This window comes from Borostomias antarcticus (genome assembly GCF_949987555.1).
Source record: "Borostomias antarcticus genome assembly, chromosome: 20".
In the NCBI taxonomy this organism is placed as follows: domain Eukaryota; kingdom Metazoa; phylum Chordata; class Actinopteri; order Stomiiformes; family Stomiidae; genus Borostomias; species Borostomias antarcticus.
Genome location: NC_140253.1, coordinates 4,403,401 through 4,420,313, shown reverse-complemented (window position 1 = coordinate 4,420,313; position 16,913 = coordinate 4,403,401). Strand labels below are relative to the sequence as shown.

General features: G+C 48.9%; 1 protein-coding gene and 1 long non-coding RNA gene across 2 annotated transcripts in view; both read left to right on the top strand.

Moving 5' to 3' along the window:
* Window positions 1–618: 618 nt before the first annotated feature.
* Window positions 619–2,834, top strand: LOC311322646. The gene is made up of 3 exons (XR_014630936.1): window positions 619–802; window positions 974–1,107; window positions 1,292–2,834. It is a non-coding gene; the product is annotated as an uncharacterized lncRNA (long non-coding RNA).
* A 435-nt stretch (window positions 2,835–3,269) lies between these two features.
* The window catches only part of tbc1d1 (TBC1 (tre-2/USP6, BUB2, cdc16) domain family, member 1), a gene marked incomplete at both ends in the record, with an annotated part of 24,405 nt that continues 10,761 nt past the window's right edge, over window positions 3,270–16,913 (top strand). The window contains 3 exons of the mRNA XM_084454470.1: window positions 3,270–3,295; window positions 3,883–4,029; window positions 6,334–7,036. Coding sequence (XP_084310596.1) covers window positions 3,270–3,295; window positions 3,883–4,029; window positions 6,334–7,036 — 876 coding nt within the window. The remainder of the gene's footprint in view (window positions 3,296–3,882; window positions 4,030–6,333; window positions 7,037–16,913) is intronic.

Here is a 16,913-nt window from a genome sequence, read left to right as displayed (position 1 = left end):
GTGTGTATATATGATACAGTATAGCAGATGGGTGACAAATTAAATGCAAAACCAACATAAAGTGTCTTGGTACGGTAAAGGGGGTGAAGAGTGACCATCGGCTGCATAGCATAGGGGCGCTGAGGCCCAAAACACAGGTGTAATAGTAGGATCGCAAAAAGATAATGGCTACACAGCCCACAAATACACGCAAAAAATTAATTACTTAAACGTCCACTCATTAACTCCGCCCCAGCGATATTAAGCATACACTGACATCAGAGTTTACTAAAAGCACTTCAAACCGACTGATTGTGTCGAGTGCATGCGTCCAATACGTTTCCCTTTGGGCACATGCACTCGCCCCCTTGTGGAGAATCTGGTGAAGGATGACTCATCTGACCAATACTTGGGGGGGGTTTCGTAATGCACTGAAGCACTCTTATTTTTTCCAATAATGACCGGCTGGCCACACGTTACCCCTAACATAACGGGACGATTCAACAGATCTTTCTTTTGTCTCCACTCCCCTCTTCTCTTTCTGCCCTCCTCTCTCCTTCCCTCCAACCCCCCCCCCCCCCCCCCCTCTCTCTCTCTGTCTCCCTCCCCCTCCTGTGTCTCTCCTCCAGGTATGGCTACCACATCACTAAGAACTCCTACTTCATCTGCCACGACCAGGAAGTGATCCGGGCGCTCTTCGACCGGCTGCGTAACTACGGCGACCAGAAGGGGGCGTACCCCCGCCGAGTGCGGCGGCTTCGCCGTGACGGCGGTGCGAGACCTGACCACCGGCCACGACAGCAGCCAGCCCCACAACAAGGCTGTGAGGACACACACACACACACACACAGATTTATCCAGATAAACACCCACAGCACATACTGTACAGTATCTGCGCCACTGTGTGTCACACTCTCACTCACACACACACACACACACACACACACACACACACACACACTGTTCCCAACATCTGTTTGACCCCTCCCCCCAGGTCCTCCCCACCTCCAGCAGCAGTCAGATGATCACCTTCTCCTTCGCCAACGGGGGCGTGGCCACCATGAGGACCAGCGGCACCGAGCCCAAGATCAAGTACTACACCGAGCTGTGCGCCGCCCCCGGCAACAGGTACACACACACACACGCTCAGTATACACACACGTAAAACACACACTCACACACCCCTTGCAGGTATACAACAAGCAAGCCAATTAGCACACACACACACACACACTCACTCACTCACTCACTCACTCACTCACTCACTCACTCACTCACTCACTCACTCACTCTCTATGCCTTTCTCTCTCAGTGATGTGAAGCAGCTGCAGAAGGAGCTAGACGAGCTGGTGGACGCCATCGTGGAGAACTTCTTCCAACCCAAGAAGAACAAACTGCAGCCCAAGCCCGTGTAGAAGCACACACATACACAAGCCACGCACGCACGCACGCACACACACACAAACATCAGTCATCCGCTACATGAGAGAGAAAAGTAGCATTAGCGTTCCAGAACAGCAGCATTACCTCTCAGGATGCACACATTCTGACCAAATAAACATGCATTAATCTGCCACGGCTTAAAGGTGCAGTATGCGGTTTGCGATTTCTTGTCTCGTTATGCGGTTTGTGATTTCTTGCCGACGAAATCCCCGCCCCTCCCTTCAGGCCTCCCTCCAAAGCCCCTCCTCCAAACTGGAGGAAAAACAAATGACTCTTGCTTGGCAGGTTGACAGGCAGGTAAGCCATCCAATCAATTCAAGTTGGCAACTCAAAATGATTGGACGCACTTATTCTGCGACTTCCACAGATGGCAGATTTATTTCATTTTAGTGTCAGAGCACCTTATTTATTGATTGCTGTCGGGATGTAATGAGAATTACAAAAAATATAACAAAAAGTGCTTCTGAGCCAAACCGCATACTGCACCTTTAATCTGGCAAAGCGCACAAAACATTAGTCTTACAAAGTACATGCATTATTCAGACAGAGTGCACACACACAGTCTTAACTACTGTAAGGAGTTTAATGGATGATGTAACTCTGGGTAACTTTTCTTATCTAGCTTAATTACTTAACGCAATACTAAAACACTGGATCGTCAGGGGAGAAAAGATCTGCATACTGTGACTTAAGTACTTGTGTACTTAAGTACTTGTGTATTGTGTACAGTAGCGATAATCAGTCGCTACTGTATATCAGTAACAAAGGATAACCAGCAGGGTTTGGGACCTCTGCCTCAACTTGGTGAGGGGGGTGTCTGTCTGTCTGTTAGTTAGTTCAAGTCTATATTTGGTCACAAGGCTTCAGAGCCAATATATTTTATAGCCGCTACAATGCATTCAGAGTGTGTTATATAGTCACAAATGTGTATGCTCTAATCGTAGACAGTATATAATTCCTGCTGTATTCATGCTTTATAAATATATACAGTGCTGAAGAGTTGTTGATGTTCGATGCCACTGGTAATGCAGCTGCAGTGTGTCTTTGTGCTGTGGATCTGTGGATCTGGTCTCTGCATTCCTCTGTGCTCATTCCTGCACAGCCAGCCACACTTCACATCAAACTTTTTAAAACCTTTTATCACGAGCTGAACGAAGAATGATGGGTGATTGTAAAAAAATATGAACTTGTGAAGAGAAATGAAATTGTATTTTTGAGAGCGGGCCTAGGATATGGATGGATTAGGATATGACATAAGGAGAGAGGAGGATTATATCTTAATGAATTGTTTAATGTATGATGAGAAATGTGGTTTTATTAAAAGTGCTATAGATGATATTTTTATGTAGAAGATTTTTTTTTAAATACAGCACGTCCACAGAGCTTTTAGAAAGGTGCGGAATAAAACTTGCCCCCCCCACCCCCAAATAAGTATTATGAATTTGTCATTTTAAAAGTGTTGATGGGTCTGAATGAATATTGTGTCAGAGATGTCTGATGTTTGGTTTACCCCTCTTCAAGGCTCGTGAACCAATAGTAGGCTATTAAAACGATTTACCAGGCTGTACCGTAATTCCTGCCACCACCCCTGGGCGGACCAACTACCTCCAGTCCAGGGACCCGAGCAGTGTGCATGACCCTGCCCCCGCTCGCTGAAACCTGAACCGTCTCAGATTGAGCCTATTCTGTAGACTCAGTGGAACGGGAGGGACAGAATCCACATAGCCTCTCGGGTTTTGGTAATAGTTCACTCTTAGACTGGAAGGGAATGGTACATGTGTTCTGTCTTATGAGTGTCTCCCATTGTATGGTTTTTAATTCCCTTTGATCATAGAAAAATCTAAACGATGGAATTGGCTAAAGACATGGACCTGTGCCGATTCACATACAAAATATTGTTTATTAAGATGATTTACACGTGGTTTTCAAGTGTTTATTGACACAGTCACAAAGCCATGATAAAATAAACCCACCCATGATCTATTGTGTTGTGTGGAGGCTGTACAAGCCTGCTACCAGGCTAGACTGCTAGCTAGCCCTTGGTAACAAACAGAATTGACTCAGTTTTTCCCAGATGCAGTGAGAGTTTGTTTCCCTTACATTTTCAAGCTCTCTAGCTCTCTAGAAGAGTAACTTCGATTTGGTGGACATCTTTGATGGACCATCACCCCCTCCCCCCATTCTACCCATGATCTATTGATCTAACAGGCTGTACTGTTGGTGTATTTCCCGCCACCACCCCAGGGTTGTGCATCAGTGTGCATGACCTTTCCCCCGCTCGCTGAAACCTGAACCGTCTCAGATTGAAAGTTGAAAAGGACTTAAGAGTGAGTTCAGGGTGGTGTGCTGCGACCGGCTCCGGGTCAGCTAGGAAGGGCGAAGGTGGTCCGTCCAGGGGCTCCGGTCTCTGGGCGGGCTTTACAGGCTCTCCCTGATTTACAGGCTCTCCCTGATTTACAGGCTCTCCCTGATTCGCTGCTTCCCGGGGCCGAGGAAACAGAGGACCCTCCGTGCCCTCCCTGCCGAGAGATCAGGGACGGGTCCCGGCACCGCGGTCCGCCGGAGCGCGCTGTCCTCAGTGCGCCCCAAACGCGCGGCGCCGCCAGGGTGGTCCCAAAAAAGAATCGTGGCCGCCAGGGGTCAGCGGCGATGTCTGTGACCCATCTGACCCGTCTTGAAACACAGACCAAGCGTGCGCGAGTCAGAGGTGCGGTGTCACCATTGACGCTGTATTGGTATGTTAGATGACGAGATTATTGCCCCACCTAGTGGAGAAAAGGTGTCATGTGGATGTCACAGTTCCATTTGAAAGGTTTTGCACATGTGATGTAAGAAAAGCTTATCTTCACCCTTTTCAAGTTGGTAATTGAAGAAGGATATTATTCTATTATAATATTATTAATAATAATAATAATTAAATGTTGTTGATCCTCTGTTGCCAACCTCTAGCCTAATCTTTTCTATGAAGCTTGGCTATCTTATGAAATGCCTGTTAAAGTGTTTGGTGACAAGAAAGAACCGATTTCTAACAATTAAACTTAAATGTAACATGTAACCTGCCTGTGCTGTTTGGATCTCTCATTTTCAACTCAAAGGGGCTTTATTGGCATGAGAAACAGCCTAGATCCCAAAGCAGGAATGAAAACAAAAATGTACGTGCAATTAAAGATATACAGTAGACACACTAGAATAGTGAAATGTGTACAACGGCCGTGTGATATATATATATATATATAGCCTATAGAGAGAGAGAGAGAGAGAGAGAGGTGATATAAAGTAAAGATTAGTAAAGATAACGTACAATAAAATAGGAACATGTGCAGTTTGAAAAATATAAATGCAAATAAGTGAGAACTGTGTAAACACTTAAAACAAATGTAGGCTACTTAGGTTATCTTGTTTTTTCACTATGTGCATACAGCACGGTGCAGATGGTGCAGGAACACAGATGATTAATCGCTCTCTGTTCCACTTCCTATCCGACTCCCTCAAGTGTGTGAGAGAGGAAGAGAGAGAGAGAGAGATGTGAGAGAGTGGAAGGAGGGGGGTCACGTTTTAATCACTTGCTTTCCTGGGCACCAGCATGCGCTTGGAGGGGCGGGGGTGCCAGCGGCAGTCCCGGGGTCTATTCTTAGTTTGACTCGCATAGGAGCGACTAACGGGACACATGCAGGGCAGTGAGTACCGGACCTTGGCTCGGTGAAGGCGGAGAACATGCGCTCTAACGCCGCATAGACCCAGTGAGATCTACCGGTGCAAGAGGAGGAAGTGCGTCGGTCGAAAAAAAACAAAACGTAAAAAAGGTAAGGCGATGATGGGTGATGGGTAGGCTTTAGAAGCAAGTGTGTGTCCGTTTAACGGGACACTTTACGAAAATAACGGCCTACTTTCACTTCCGAAATGATCGTTATCTTCGAACTCATGCTTACCGTGTAGACGACCCGAGGTACCGGTATGGCATTGTGCGTAAAACGCTTTAAGTCCTGCGTAAAATGAGTCGTCCGTGTATTTGACAGTGTGAGGCCGGTAGACCTATTTAGCGAACATTTACAGTCGTTTTCCGTAACCATGCGTCCGTTTTGATGAAAATATATTTTAAAGAAGTGACTCTTCCTCCCTGTAAGTAGGCCTTTTGCGATATTGAGACATTTGGCGCTCAACTCCCCCGCGCTGTTGCGACAGAGCCTCGATAGTAATGATTTAAAGCATCCATATATGTCACAACCGATTTAGACAAATGTAAGTATTAAAGCGGAGAAGTAGGTTAGAAGTTTGTTTTAACCTAAAATTAGGTCATGCTCACATTTGATTTTAAACCTCAGCTCATTGTTTATAAACAGCAGCCCTTGATGATAAATGTAAATTCCATTAGCCTTTGTGTCAAACAATGGACATATTCTTTGTGTCAAACGTCAGTTGTTGTTCTTTGACTGTAAATGGCATCAGAGTTCAGACTACAACAGTTGTAAATGCCACGGTGGGTTATTTTTACTCGTTTGGTGCGCGTGTGCCCAGCTCGCGGCGGTAAGGTGATTCATGTGTGTTGATTGACCGGGAGGGTATTTGGCCATGACACTGACACACAGCAGGTCAAGTGCACTTGCCAATTTGTGTGTGTTTGTGTGTGTGTGTGTGTGTGTGTGTGTGTGTGTGTGTGTGTGTGTAGGTCAGGCGTAAAGTTATCCTTGGGGAAATGTCAACAAAACCATAGGTGTTGACATATACATGATACTCCTCTTGACCACCAAATTACCAATTGTGCCCCACAGACTACAACACGTGTGTGTGTGTTTCTTTTGGAACCTGTCTTCAGAACTTTGGTTCACTTCACTGCATCTTTGGCCGTGTGTGTTGCCGTTGTCAGCCTAGTCTATCCGTTTAACTCTGTGTAATGTTTTGGCTGGCCAGCAGGTACAGCCTTCAAGAGTTCGGACCAACCATGGAGGAGGGGCTCTTCTTTGAGGTAAAGCCCAGACACCGAGCCCACAAGCCCGGAGACCCCCTCGCTAACCTCGCCATCAAACAGGCCCTCCCCTCATCATCCTCCTCAGCCAGACTCCGCCCCCGTGGGGGGAGTGGAGTCGCTACGACGGAGGGAGGGACGAAGAAGAAAGAGGAGAAAGAGGAGGAGGAGGAAGAGGAGGTCCAGTACAGACTGACCTTGGTGGGTTCCCTCCCGGTCCACCCGTTGACCACCATGGCCATGCTGCCGTGGGTGGTGGCCGAGATCCAGAGGCCCGGGGAGAGGGAGAGGGAGAGGGCTGCCGGAGGGGGAGGTCACCGCCCTGGAGCTCCCGGGACCGGTCCCACACGCTCCAGTAGCTGGGGCGGGAATCTGTCCGCCGCCGCCGCCCCCTCCGACGACCCGGGACGGAACCAGCCGGTGTGCCTGTGTGTGTCAGTGTCGTGGGTGCGCTGCGTTTCCGTGCCGTCGGAGGCGGCGGCAGCGGCGGCGGCGTGGGACCCCCTCACCCACGCCGTGCTGTTCGAGTGCCGGCCGCACCGGCTGACCAAGCTGCTCCGCAACAGCCAGGAGCCACGCAGCTTCGGCTGCCTGCTGAGAGACGCGCACCGCTGCGCCTGCTACGTCTTCCAGTGCCAGGACAGCACCAAGGTAAACACTGCGCGCGCGCGCGCGTGTGTGTGTGTGTGTGTGTGTGTGTGTGTGTGTGTGTGTGTGTGAGAGAGAGAGAGAGAGAGAGAATGTAAAGGATGGCAGCGATGTCGAACATGAGACGTGACATTGAAAAACGAATCACAAACAAACACCCACACACACATGCCACACACACACGCCACACACACACACGCCACACACACACGCTAATGCTCAGCTGCTCAGACTCAGTGATAACAGATGCAGAGAAACCCTCTCTGGTTACATGCCTGACAGAGATAGAGAGAGAGAGGGGTCCCAGCAGGGTAGAGAGAGAGAAGATGAAAGGAGGAAAGAAGTGAAGGAAAAAGAAAGAAAAACAAAGACAAGAGAAACTACATCACACTTCCTGTTCCACCAAAGGACGACATGTGCAATGTAGGGTCTCCTTTTAGGCCTAGATAGTAAAAGCTGTGTTTGTTTGCACGTGTGTGTGTGTGTGTGTGTGTGTGTGTGTGTGTGTGACCGCATCAGTATTTGCTACAGTATGACATGCCGCTGAGGATCATGGGAAACAGTCATATCAGGTCTTGGCTCCCTGCCTACGCCCGCTCCCCTCACACACTCTGCCTCACCCCGCCGGTCCGGCTGGACTGTAAACGTTCCAACCACATGACAGGACGGGACAAAAGAGACATGGCGGCCATCTTCCCTCTCTGTCCTGGCCGTGGTCGGCCGTACCGTAACATGTCTGACACATCGCCGAGGTGGCGGCGGGCAAAAACGTCAGAGGGCATCGGGAGGGAGAGAAACCAAATAAGTGCAGAGAGCGCGCACACGCACACACACACACACACACACACACACATCTATCTTCTCAGTCTGCTGTGTAAGTAATGGAGGAGGTGACTTGTTCAGAGAGGAGGTAGGTGGTCCCACATCAAGGCTGTCGTTCCTTCAAACAGGATGTAGAATGAGGTTACCATGGAGACCATTTCCTGTGTGTGTGTGTGTGTGTGTGTGTGTGTGTGTGTGTGTGTGTGTGTGTGTGTGTCAGCAGGTTAATGAGACACATTGACAAACCACCGTGTGTGTTTGTGGAAGAGAGAGAGAACATGCACTCAACTTTCTCTCAGCTCTATGATTATCTCTGGCTCACCTCCCTTTGTCCCTCCCCTCTCTCTCATCTCTCTCTCTCGGTCTCTCTCCTCTCTCAGCTCTCTCTCTCAGCTCTCTCTCTCCTCGTTCTCTCTCTCTCCTCTCTCTCCTCTCTCTCTCCTCTCTCTCTCTCTCTCTCTCTCCTCACTCTCTCTCCTCTCTCTCTCTCCTCTCTCTCTCTCTCTCTCTCTCTCTCTCTCTCCTCTCTCTCATCTCTCTGCCCTTCAGGAATGATGATGTCAGTCAGTCCACCATGGCCACCTGTTGTTCTGGCTCCGTCACCGCACTCACGCACACACACATTCCACACAGGCTGCTTATCACTGTGTGTGTGTGTGTGTGTGTGTGTGTGTGTGTGTGTGTGTGTGTGTGTGTGAGAGGGAGAGGGAGGGAGGGGTACAGTGCTTGTTTTTGTTGAATACATCTACTGTACTATAATTTCCCTGCATGTCACCTTGTATCTCTGTGCATGTGACCAATAAATTAACTTCAACTACAGTATGTACACAATCCTCCGAAGGTATTTGCCTGCATGTTTTTGTGTATGTTCATTTTCCCCTGTTTGTTTGTTTGTTTGTGTGTGTGTGTGTGTGGATGGGTATGTGTGTGTGTGGATGGGTGTGTGTGTGTGTGGATGGGTGTGGGCGTGTGTGTGTCATTGCGACCTGGAACATCCGCGCACTTGTGGATGCGCGTGACGATTCCTGTCGTCCTTGAAGAAGAACAGCACGAGCCAGAGGGACATCTACAACATCCATACTGCGTCCCTCAGCGAAACCCGTTGCCATGGCGAGGGCTCTGTCACAGACACAGGAGCGAGGGCTAAACCATCTTCTGTAAGGGGCTTCCCGGAAGACTCCCTTAGGTTTCTGCCGTGCGGTCAAGCCTACTTCAGAAGATCCCAGAATCCCTCAGTGAAAGACTTGTGACCTGGCGGATTCTCCTCACAAACCATCGCGCCTCCCTCACCAGTGCATACGCCCCAACACTGGACGCTGCCCCTGAGTACAAGGGACTCTTCCATGCCTCCCTCCACTCCGCCGTAAATAAAACGATGAGCTCGTTCTCCTAGGGGACTTTAACGGGAGAGTGGGCTCTGACGCCGGTTTATGGAATGTGCTCGGTCAGCGCAGTGTCGGCAGGCTTAACGAGAACGGTCTCCGCCTCCTCGCCCTTTGCTCTGAGCACCGACTGGTCATCACTAACGCCTTGTTCCAACTTAAGACATACATTCAAGACCAGCTGCCAACACCCCCGCTCTAAACACTGGCACTTCCTGGATTACATCATCGTCCGCCGAGCTGACAAGAAGGAGGTGCGAGTCACCGGAGCCGTGCGCGGAGACGACCGTTGGACAGACGACTGTTGGACAGACCATTGCTTGATCAGAGCCAAACTCAACCTGTCTTCTACTGAGGAAAACACCAGCATGCAGGAAGCTCAACTGTGATGCGCTGAAGTCCGAGCACTCGGTCAACCAGCTCGGGGGACAGATTGCAGTCCAGCTGTATTGGCGGTCCAGCTGTGACAACAGTGCACCGGGTATCTATAACCTCCTTCAGGCGGAACACAATCCCCTCGCAGCTCACCCCTCTAACCCCCAATCCGCCTCGCCGAAGGCCCGCTTCAACGCCATCAGGGCTGAAACGCCCCCTCAGAGCCACGGAGAACGACCGGTGGACTAAGAAAGTCGGCGAAAGACAAACAGCGCATAGACGCCAACGACGCCCGTGCTTTCTACGACGCCATCAAGTCTATCTATGGCACACAGAGGAAGAACAGAACCCCGGTCAGACCAGCAGAGGGCGCCATCCTCTACGAGGATAAACAGCAGAGCCTGGACCGACGGGCCGGAGATCTCATCTCCAACTCGGATGGACACACTTTCTGACCTCCCGTGCGCCCACCTTCTCCCTCGGTGGTCCTCTGCGCTGGTCCGGCCGTGTGACCCGCGTGCCTGCCCACCGCCTCCCCAGACAGGGCCTCTACGGCCAGCTCCCGGATGGGGCGAGGGTGGGGGGGGGGGGGGGGGGGGGGGGGGGGGGGGGGGGCGCTTCAAGGGTCACCTCGAAATGCTCCTGAAGAAGTGCAACATCACACCGACAGCTCTAGAGTCCCTGGCTGCTGAGCTCCACCTGCCACCGGGGAGTCACCCACCTCCAGGAGCAGAGGAGGACACAGAGAGGAGGACACAGGGAGGAGGACACAGAGAGGAGGACTGAGAGGAGGACACAGAGAGGAGGACACAGGGAGGAGGACTGAGAGGAGGACACAGAGAGGAGGACACAGGGAGGACTGAGAGGAGGACACAGAGAGGAGGACTGAGAGGATGACACAGAGAGGAGGAAATTGTTATTTAGGATTTTTCCTTTACATGTTACACTTGTTTATAATTATTATTCTGCTATATTACTATTTTTTTCTGCATATCTTGTATTTAGTATCATTCCGCTACTGTAACACCCGAATAAGGAAAGTGTTATATTATAATGACAGAGCACATAGCTGTAATGTAGGTAGTAGGACACTACCTACAGTACGTTGAATGCAATTATTGTCATGTCGCTAAATGACTGTAATGTGTGTGAGAGAGAAACCGTTTATGCCACATGGTGGCGCTGTTTAACTGCGTACAAGATTAAATCATCATCAATCACCAATTCATCTATAGAGGTTTATGATAGGCAATTTTTTGTGAGTCTCATATCCTTTCTTCTGAGAAAAAGCCACCTGAGAGTCTTTGTGCATTTATTAAGCCGGCAAATACTTTGTGGACTTTGTGTCTGATGTCACAGTGTGAAACCCATTCATAAGTGAGTGATTATAATATATTTTGTGACCCCGCACCGTTTGAATTCCCCGTACAGTACATAGCCTAGGCTACCATTAAACCCTGCCAGTTATCTTGGGCTACTCCCCGCTGCGCTTGACCGACAGTGCCTATCCTGGCTGGGACATTCTTTTGTCAGCCTTCTCCCATAGGGTCAGCTCAGGAAATACCGTTTACATTCTCCCGGAAAGCAAAGTACTTACATACTTATATAGCCTAGTTTCCTTAAAATAAAACAAAAAGGATTGTCTTTCCCGGAGTGGAGCTATCAGCGCCTAAAAAGTCCGTCCGCGTGGTTCAGGGTGCAGCTCGAGCCCCCCTCTCCAGGCTCCTATTGGAGGATTTGACAGCCGGGGCGTCGCGCGGCGGAGAAAGGCGCTCGAGCGAGGAAGAGGAAGAGGAAGAGGACTCGACTTTCCATTGAAAGAGCCCGAGCTGCCTCCTCCGGTTGACCGTTCAAAACGGCGGAACAGCGAAACCGTCGCTCGGTAACGTTCCTCGGCCCTAGGAGGGTTTCTTTATGGCGGATGGGATGAAAGCGCGTCTTCAGAGGTTCAACTTGTTCAGTGTCAAGACAGAGCCGAAAGCTGTAAGTTGGCTAAAAAGTTGGGAGTTTTGTTTTGTATTGGCTAATAGTCGAGCTAGCCTGATAGCTGGCTAACGAGTTACACTAGCGTGGAGTCGAGACAAGCAAAACAGAAACAACTCATTGTTAGCTAACTTTAGTTGGGATAGCTTTGGGATGTTTACAAAGTAACAGGAAACGTTGCGTTCTACACCTCACACTGTTGTATTACAAAGTAACGTTAACAAAAGCACATTGTGTGTCTATGTTGGCGTTTAGCCAGCTAAAAGTCATAGATAAACCGTTTTGTGTGTAACCGGCTAATATTACATCGTTACATTGATTTTGTGGAGTCTACAGATTGTTGGTGGATGTCATGTAAATGACATGCATTTCTGAAATCTTCACATGTCAACATGAAACCCCTGGCCTCATCTATTACTTGTGCCTCGGGCAACAATTTAGACCTGGATTGAAAAGAAGAAGTGTATTGAGTGTTTAAGATACAGTCTGAACTATATGATAACAACTCGGGCTGCATAACTATTTGGAGTTACCATAATTGGGGAAGTTCTGCTAGAGGGTGGAGAGCTGTGTGTGTGTGTTTGTGTTTGTTTAGCCTCACTCCAGTTTCAGGAATGCCCGTGACAGGTCATGGGAGTATTTCTCGGTCAAGGATAACAGATATGTGACGGTATCTATGGAAATTGGAGTTTGCATGGACATTGTGTGTGTGTGTGTGTTTAGATGTGGACCTAAGCCCTGTCATGTCCTGTGTATATGGTCTGATAAGCAGCATAGTTCTGTCTGTCAGTAGGGAAGGAACCTGCTCATCAGAGAATGGGCAGAAAACTGACTTCTTTGCCTCTCCCTCTCTCTCCATCTCTCTCTCTCTGTCTGTCTCTCTCATTCTCCCCCTCTCATTCCCTATCTGACACATTCTAATCTGGCTGTGTAGCTGTATGATTGAGAGGAGATTCAACATTCTTTATTTGTTACATCTGTTAGGAAGTTCTTATGTTCTGGCTCCTCAACCTTGCATTGACAACACAATAACAATACAAGATAATAATAACTTATTATTATTGTTGTTATTATAAGATAATATTAATAATAATAATAAAAACAGTACGATATGATACGATAGAATATTGTGAAGTGGTATGGTGCATGAAGTGCAAATGTGCATTGTTTGTGTGTGTGTGTGTGTGTGTGTGATTGGTTGGTTTGATTGGTGACTGATCTGAGACTGTGTGTGTGTGTCACAGGCAGACAACAAGCCATTAGTGTCCACTGTCCAGAAGAAGAGATGTAAGATGCAGAGATTGACAAGTCTGTCTCGGTGGAGGAAAATTGTGCTGAGCGCTGAGGCAAAGCACTCTGGGAGAAAGAAATGTTTTCTCTCACTACAACATGATTGCCATGCTCCTTCAGGGAACAAACACACACACACACACATGCACACACACACAACGATTAGAGAGTTATGACTTGTACCCCGTCTGTGAGTGTAACTGGAATGCATGAGAAAGCTGGGCACACGTAAATCCTGTCTGCTGAGCTTTTATGAACACAGACCAGAACTCTGTGTGTGTGTGTGTGTGTGTGTGTGTGTGTGTGTGTGTGTGTGTGTGTGTGTGTGTGTGTGTGTGTGTGTGTGTGTGTGTGTGTGTGTGTGTGTGTGTGTGTGTGTGTGTGTGTGTGTCAGTCACCTCAGGTCCATTGTGTTCTTGCCAGAACTGCACTTCTGGATGAGGAGGCAGTTTATGTACCATATTAGTCACATGGTCTTCTGTCTCTCTCTCTTTCTCTCTCTCTCTCTCTCTCTCTCTCTGCTCTCTGTCTCTCTTTCTCTCTGTCCCTCTCACCATCTTGGCTTTTTCCCATGCTCTGTTGCACTATTCTCTCACATGTTTTTTCTATATTATTTTTATAACCCCTCCTACCTGCGTCCGCTCATGTGATAGTCACACTCTTGGCCTTGCAAAACAACAGTAAACCAGGGACACCTTCCTGTGTGTGTGTGTCTCTGTCTGTGTGTGTATGTGTGTGTGTGTGAGAGAGTGAGTGAGTTGTCTGTTTGTGGATCTGTGTGTGGGTGTGTGTGTGAGCGTGTTTGTCGCTCCCCTGCTCTTTGTTCAACACCACCAGCTCAGAGCTCTTGTGACTCACCACTTATTATCCCTTTGAGATTAGAAGTGTCTCTGTCGCTCTACAGTGACCAGACGTCCTGTCCCTCATTTGTTCACTTCACAATCAAGCTTTCCATGTTTTACCGTCACTGTGTTTCAGGCTATCAGACAACAGTCCATTGTGTGTGTGGGGGTATGTGCGTGTATGTGTGTGTGTGTGCGAGAGTGTGTGTGTTATCACGTTTCAGTGAGACAGACGATCTCCAGCTAGTCTCTCTTTGCGCCTCAGGGATGAACCAGGAGTGCAGATCTGGAAAGCGAGATGTCGTCACTTGTCTCTCTGAAGCTGTCTCCCTCTCTCCTTTAATCGTTCCCTCCCTCCTTCTCTCTCACCCACTCCCTTCTTCCCTCTTTCATTCCTTGACCTCCCTCCTCTGAACCTTGACCCCTGACCCGGTTCCCGCAGTCACATGACCATGGGAAGACCAATAGGACGTCTACACTGTTGTTGTTGTTGTTGTTCCACAGTTTTAACGGACTGGTGTGTAACTGGGTTGACTGACTGACTTGTCCTCCAGACCTATCTTATTATTCTATAACAATCTGTGTGTGTGTTTTAGTATGTGACGTGCTTGTGTGTTAGTACAGTATGTGTGTGTGTGTTAGTATGTGACGTGCGTGTCTGTGTTAGTACACTACTTGTGTGTGTGTGTGTGTGTCTATGTGTGTTAGTATGTGATGTGTGTGTGTGTTACAGTACGTGTGTGTGTGTGTGTTGTCCATGTCTCTCTGACGAGTTGCAGTGGAAAACGTGTTCTGTCTGCAGAGTGTCAGACTTTAAACAAAGCCTTAAGAACAGCACAGCTGTGAGGACAGGCTCATTCAAGAGGGAAGTAAATGAGAGGAGAGATAGAGAAACAGATGAGAGAGAGATAAATGGATGAGAGGGAGAGACAGTGAGAGGACTAGAGAGACAAACAGATGAGAGAGAGACAGTGAGAGGACAAGAGAGACAAACAGATGAGAGAGAGAGACGGAGAGAGAGATGTAGAGGGATGCAGAGGGAGGGAGCGTCAGGTAGAAGGGGGAATGGCGCTGAAGTGATAAAATAGTCACAGACTCATGGTTTCTGATAGCCACTGGTTTGTATCAACTGCTCTGACCGTGCGTGTGTGTGTGTGTGTGTGTGTGTGTGTGTGTGTGTGTGTGTGTGTGTGTGTGTGTGTGTGAGAGCAACTTCTCTGTTTTGATACTTCCCGATGAACAGACAGGCCTTCAGACCTTTTAATTGTGACTTCACCACTGCCCAGTGCCCACTGCTGTTCCTCTATGCGAGGGTATACACACACACACGCACACACACACACACACACACACACACACACACACACACACAGTCTCTCTCTCTCTCTCACCCACACACACACACACACACACACACACACACACAGTCTCTCTCTCTCTCTCACCCACACCCACACACATACATACACACACACACACACACACACTACACATACGCACACAGATCCTGTGCCCAGCTCAACTTCCTGTTCTAGCTAACTTTTTCTAGCTAACGTAATTTCCAATGAGAACAAGACGCGCGTTTGTCCGACTGTGTGTTTAAGCAACGGCTCGGACCGGAGACTCAGTCTGCCCCTCTGCCTCTCCCACCCGTCCGTCTGTCCTTCCTGTTCTCCCCTCCTCTCCCCCTTCTCCTAACCCCTGGTTCCTCTCCCAAAAGAGCACGTTGACTTGGTCATAGAGACAGAGAGAGAGAGAGAGAGAGAGGAGAAAAGGGTGGAGAAATACACAGTGAGGTGGAGAGAGGAGGAAAAAGAGGAAGGTTGGAAGGAGAGGAGAGGAGGGACCGTGAGTTCTGACCGCCATGTAGAGTGAGGTATGTTGCTGTGACCGTTTGAGAATTTGAATTTGAAAATAGACTTTTATTTCCAAAGTCAGGCCCTTTCTTCTTTTGTCACAAGTTAAAAAATACAAAGTCACACAAGTAACCCCCAACAACAAGATAAAACCCACATCAGAACCTGAGAACCAAAGAGTTCTCCCTCACTGGACAGAGGACCCCCTGCACCCCCCAGATGCGCACCAACCCCTCTATGTTCCCCGTCAGTTTGTAAAAGGCAAACTCCCCCCTGAGTCTAGCTGCCAGCAGCCCCTTCAGCATCAGGACCACCTCCTCTGAGCCCCCCCCCCCTCACACAGTTCCTCCGGGGTTTTCAAATGGCTAATTTGGCCAGCCCTGAAAACAAATCAATTAAGTATGCACCAACCTCTTACTTACAGAATAGCGTGGGCCATAAATGAAAGACAAAAAGACCCTGAAACCAAACCTGCAGCTGACCGAACAAACTAAACAGTCGGAGACACTGAGCAAAAAGATGCTGCAATGTTTCAGGCTGCGAACAAAAAAGACAGCCGTCCCCCGCGCCAGGATGGAGGTGCACCAGATATCTGTCGGTAGCTACGACCCCATGTACGATCCTCCACTGGAGGTCACCCGTCCGTTTGTCAACGGGGGGTTTGTACAGGGACCGCCAACAGCCACCTCGGAGATGACCCTGTGTCAAAAAACTCAGTCCACCTCAACACCTTCAACCCTGCCAGAGAGCGTAAGTTTGAAACCGTCACACTTATGCAATACACAGCCCTCTTCCCCACCGTCTCAAAGACCCCTGAATTCTGGGATCTTTAGAGAGAGCAGGGCGTCGCCCCCTTCCTAGACACTGTCCCCCAGCAGGAGAGACGGCCACACCCAGCCTCTCAGTCTGGATCTCAAGCTGACAGAAGACAGAACCTGAGATGTGATCCAACAGTTCCCAAACAGGGGCTCCTCAAAAGGCCACATCCCAGGAGCCAGCACAGCTCTGCAACGACAACTAAGAATCTGCCAGATGGGAGTGAGAGAGAGGGAAGGAGGGTCAGGTGGGCTCTGGCAAGATTAGTTCCTGGCAAAAAGAAAAAAAAAAAAAAAGGCGGGAGGAAAATAAGTTGTAGGGTTAGGGTTGTAGACTCCCTCTGTTCTCAGGAGAAAGAAGGGAGTGGGGGACGAAACAGGAAGTTAAGAAAGAAAGAAGGGATGGAAACGGTCTAAAGGTAGCTGAAGAGGGAGGAGAAAGGTACAGGGTCTGGTCTGTGATAGGGCTTCACTGGTCTAAAGAAGAAGATAGAGAGAGAAGAGAGATGGAGAAC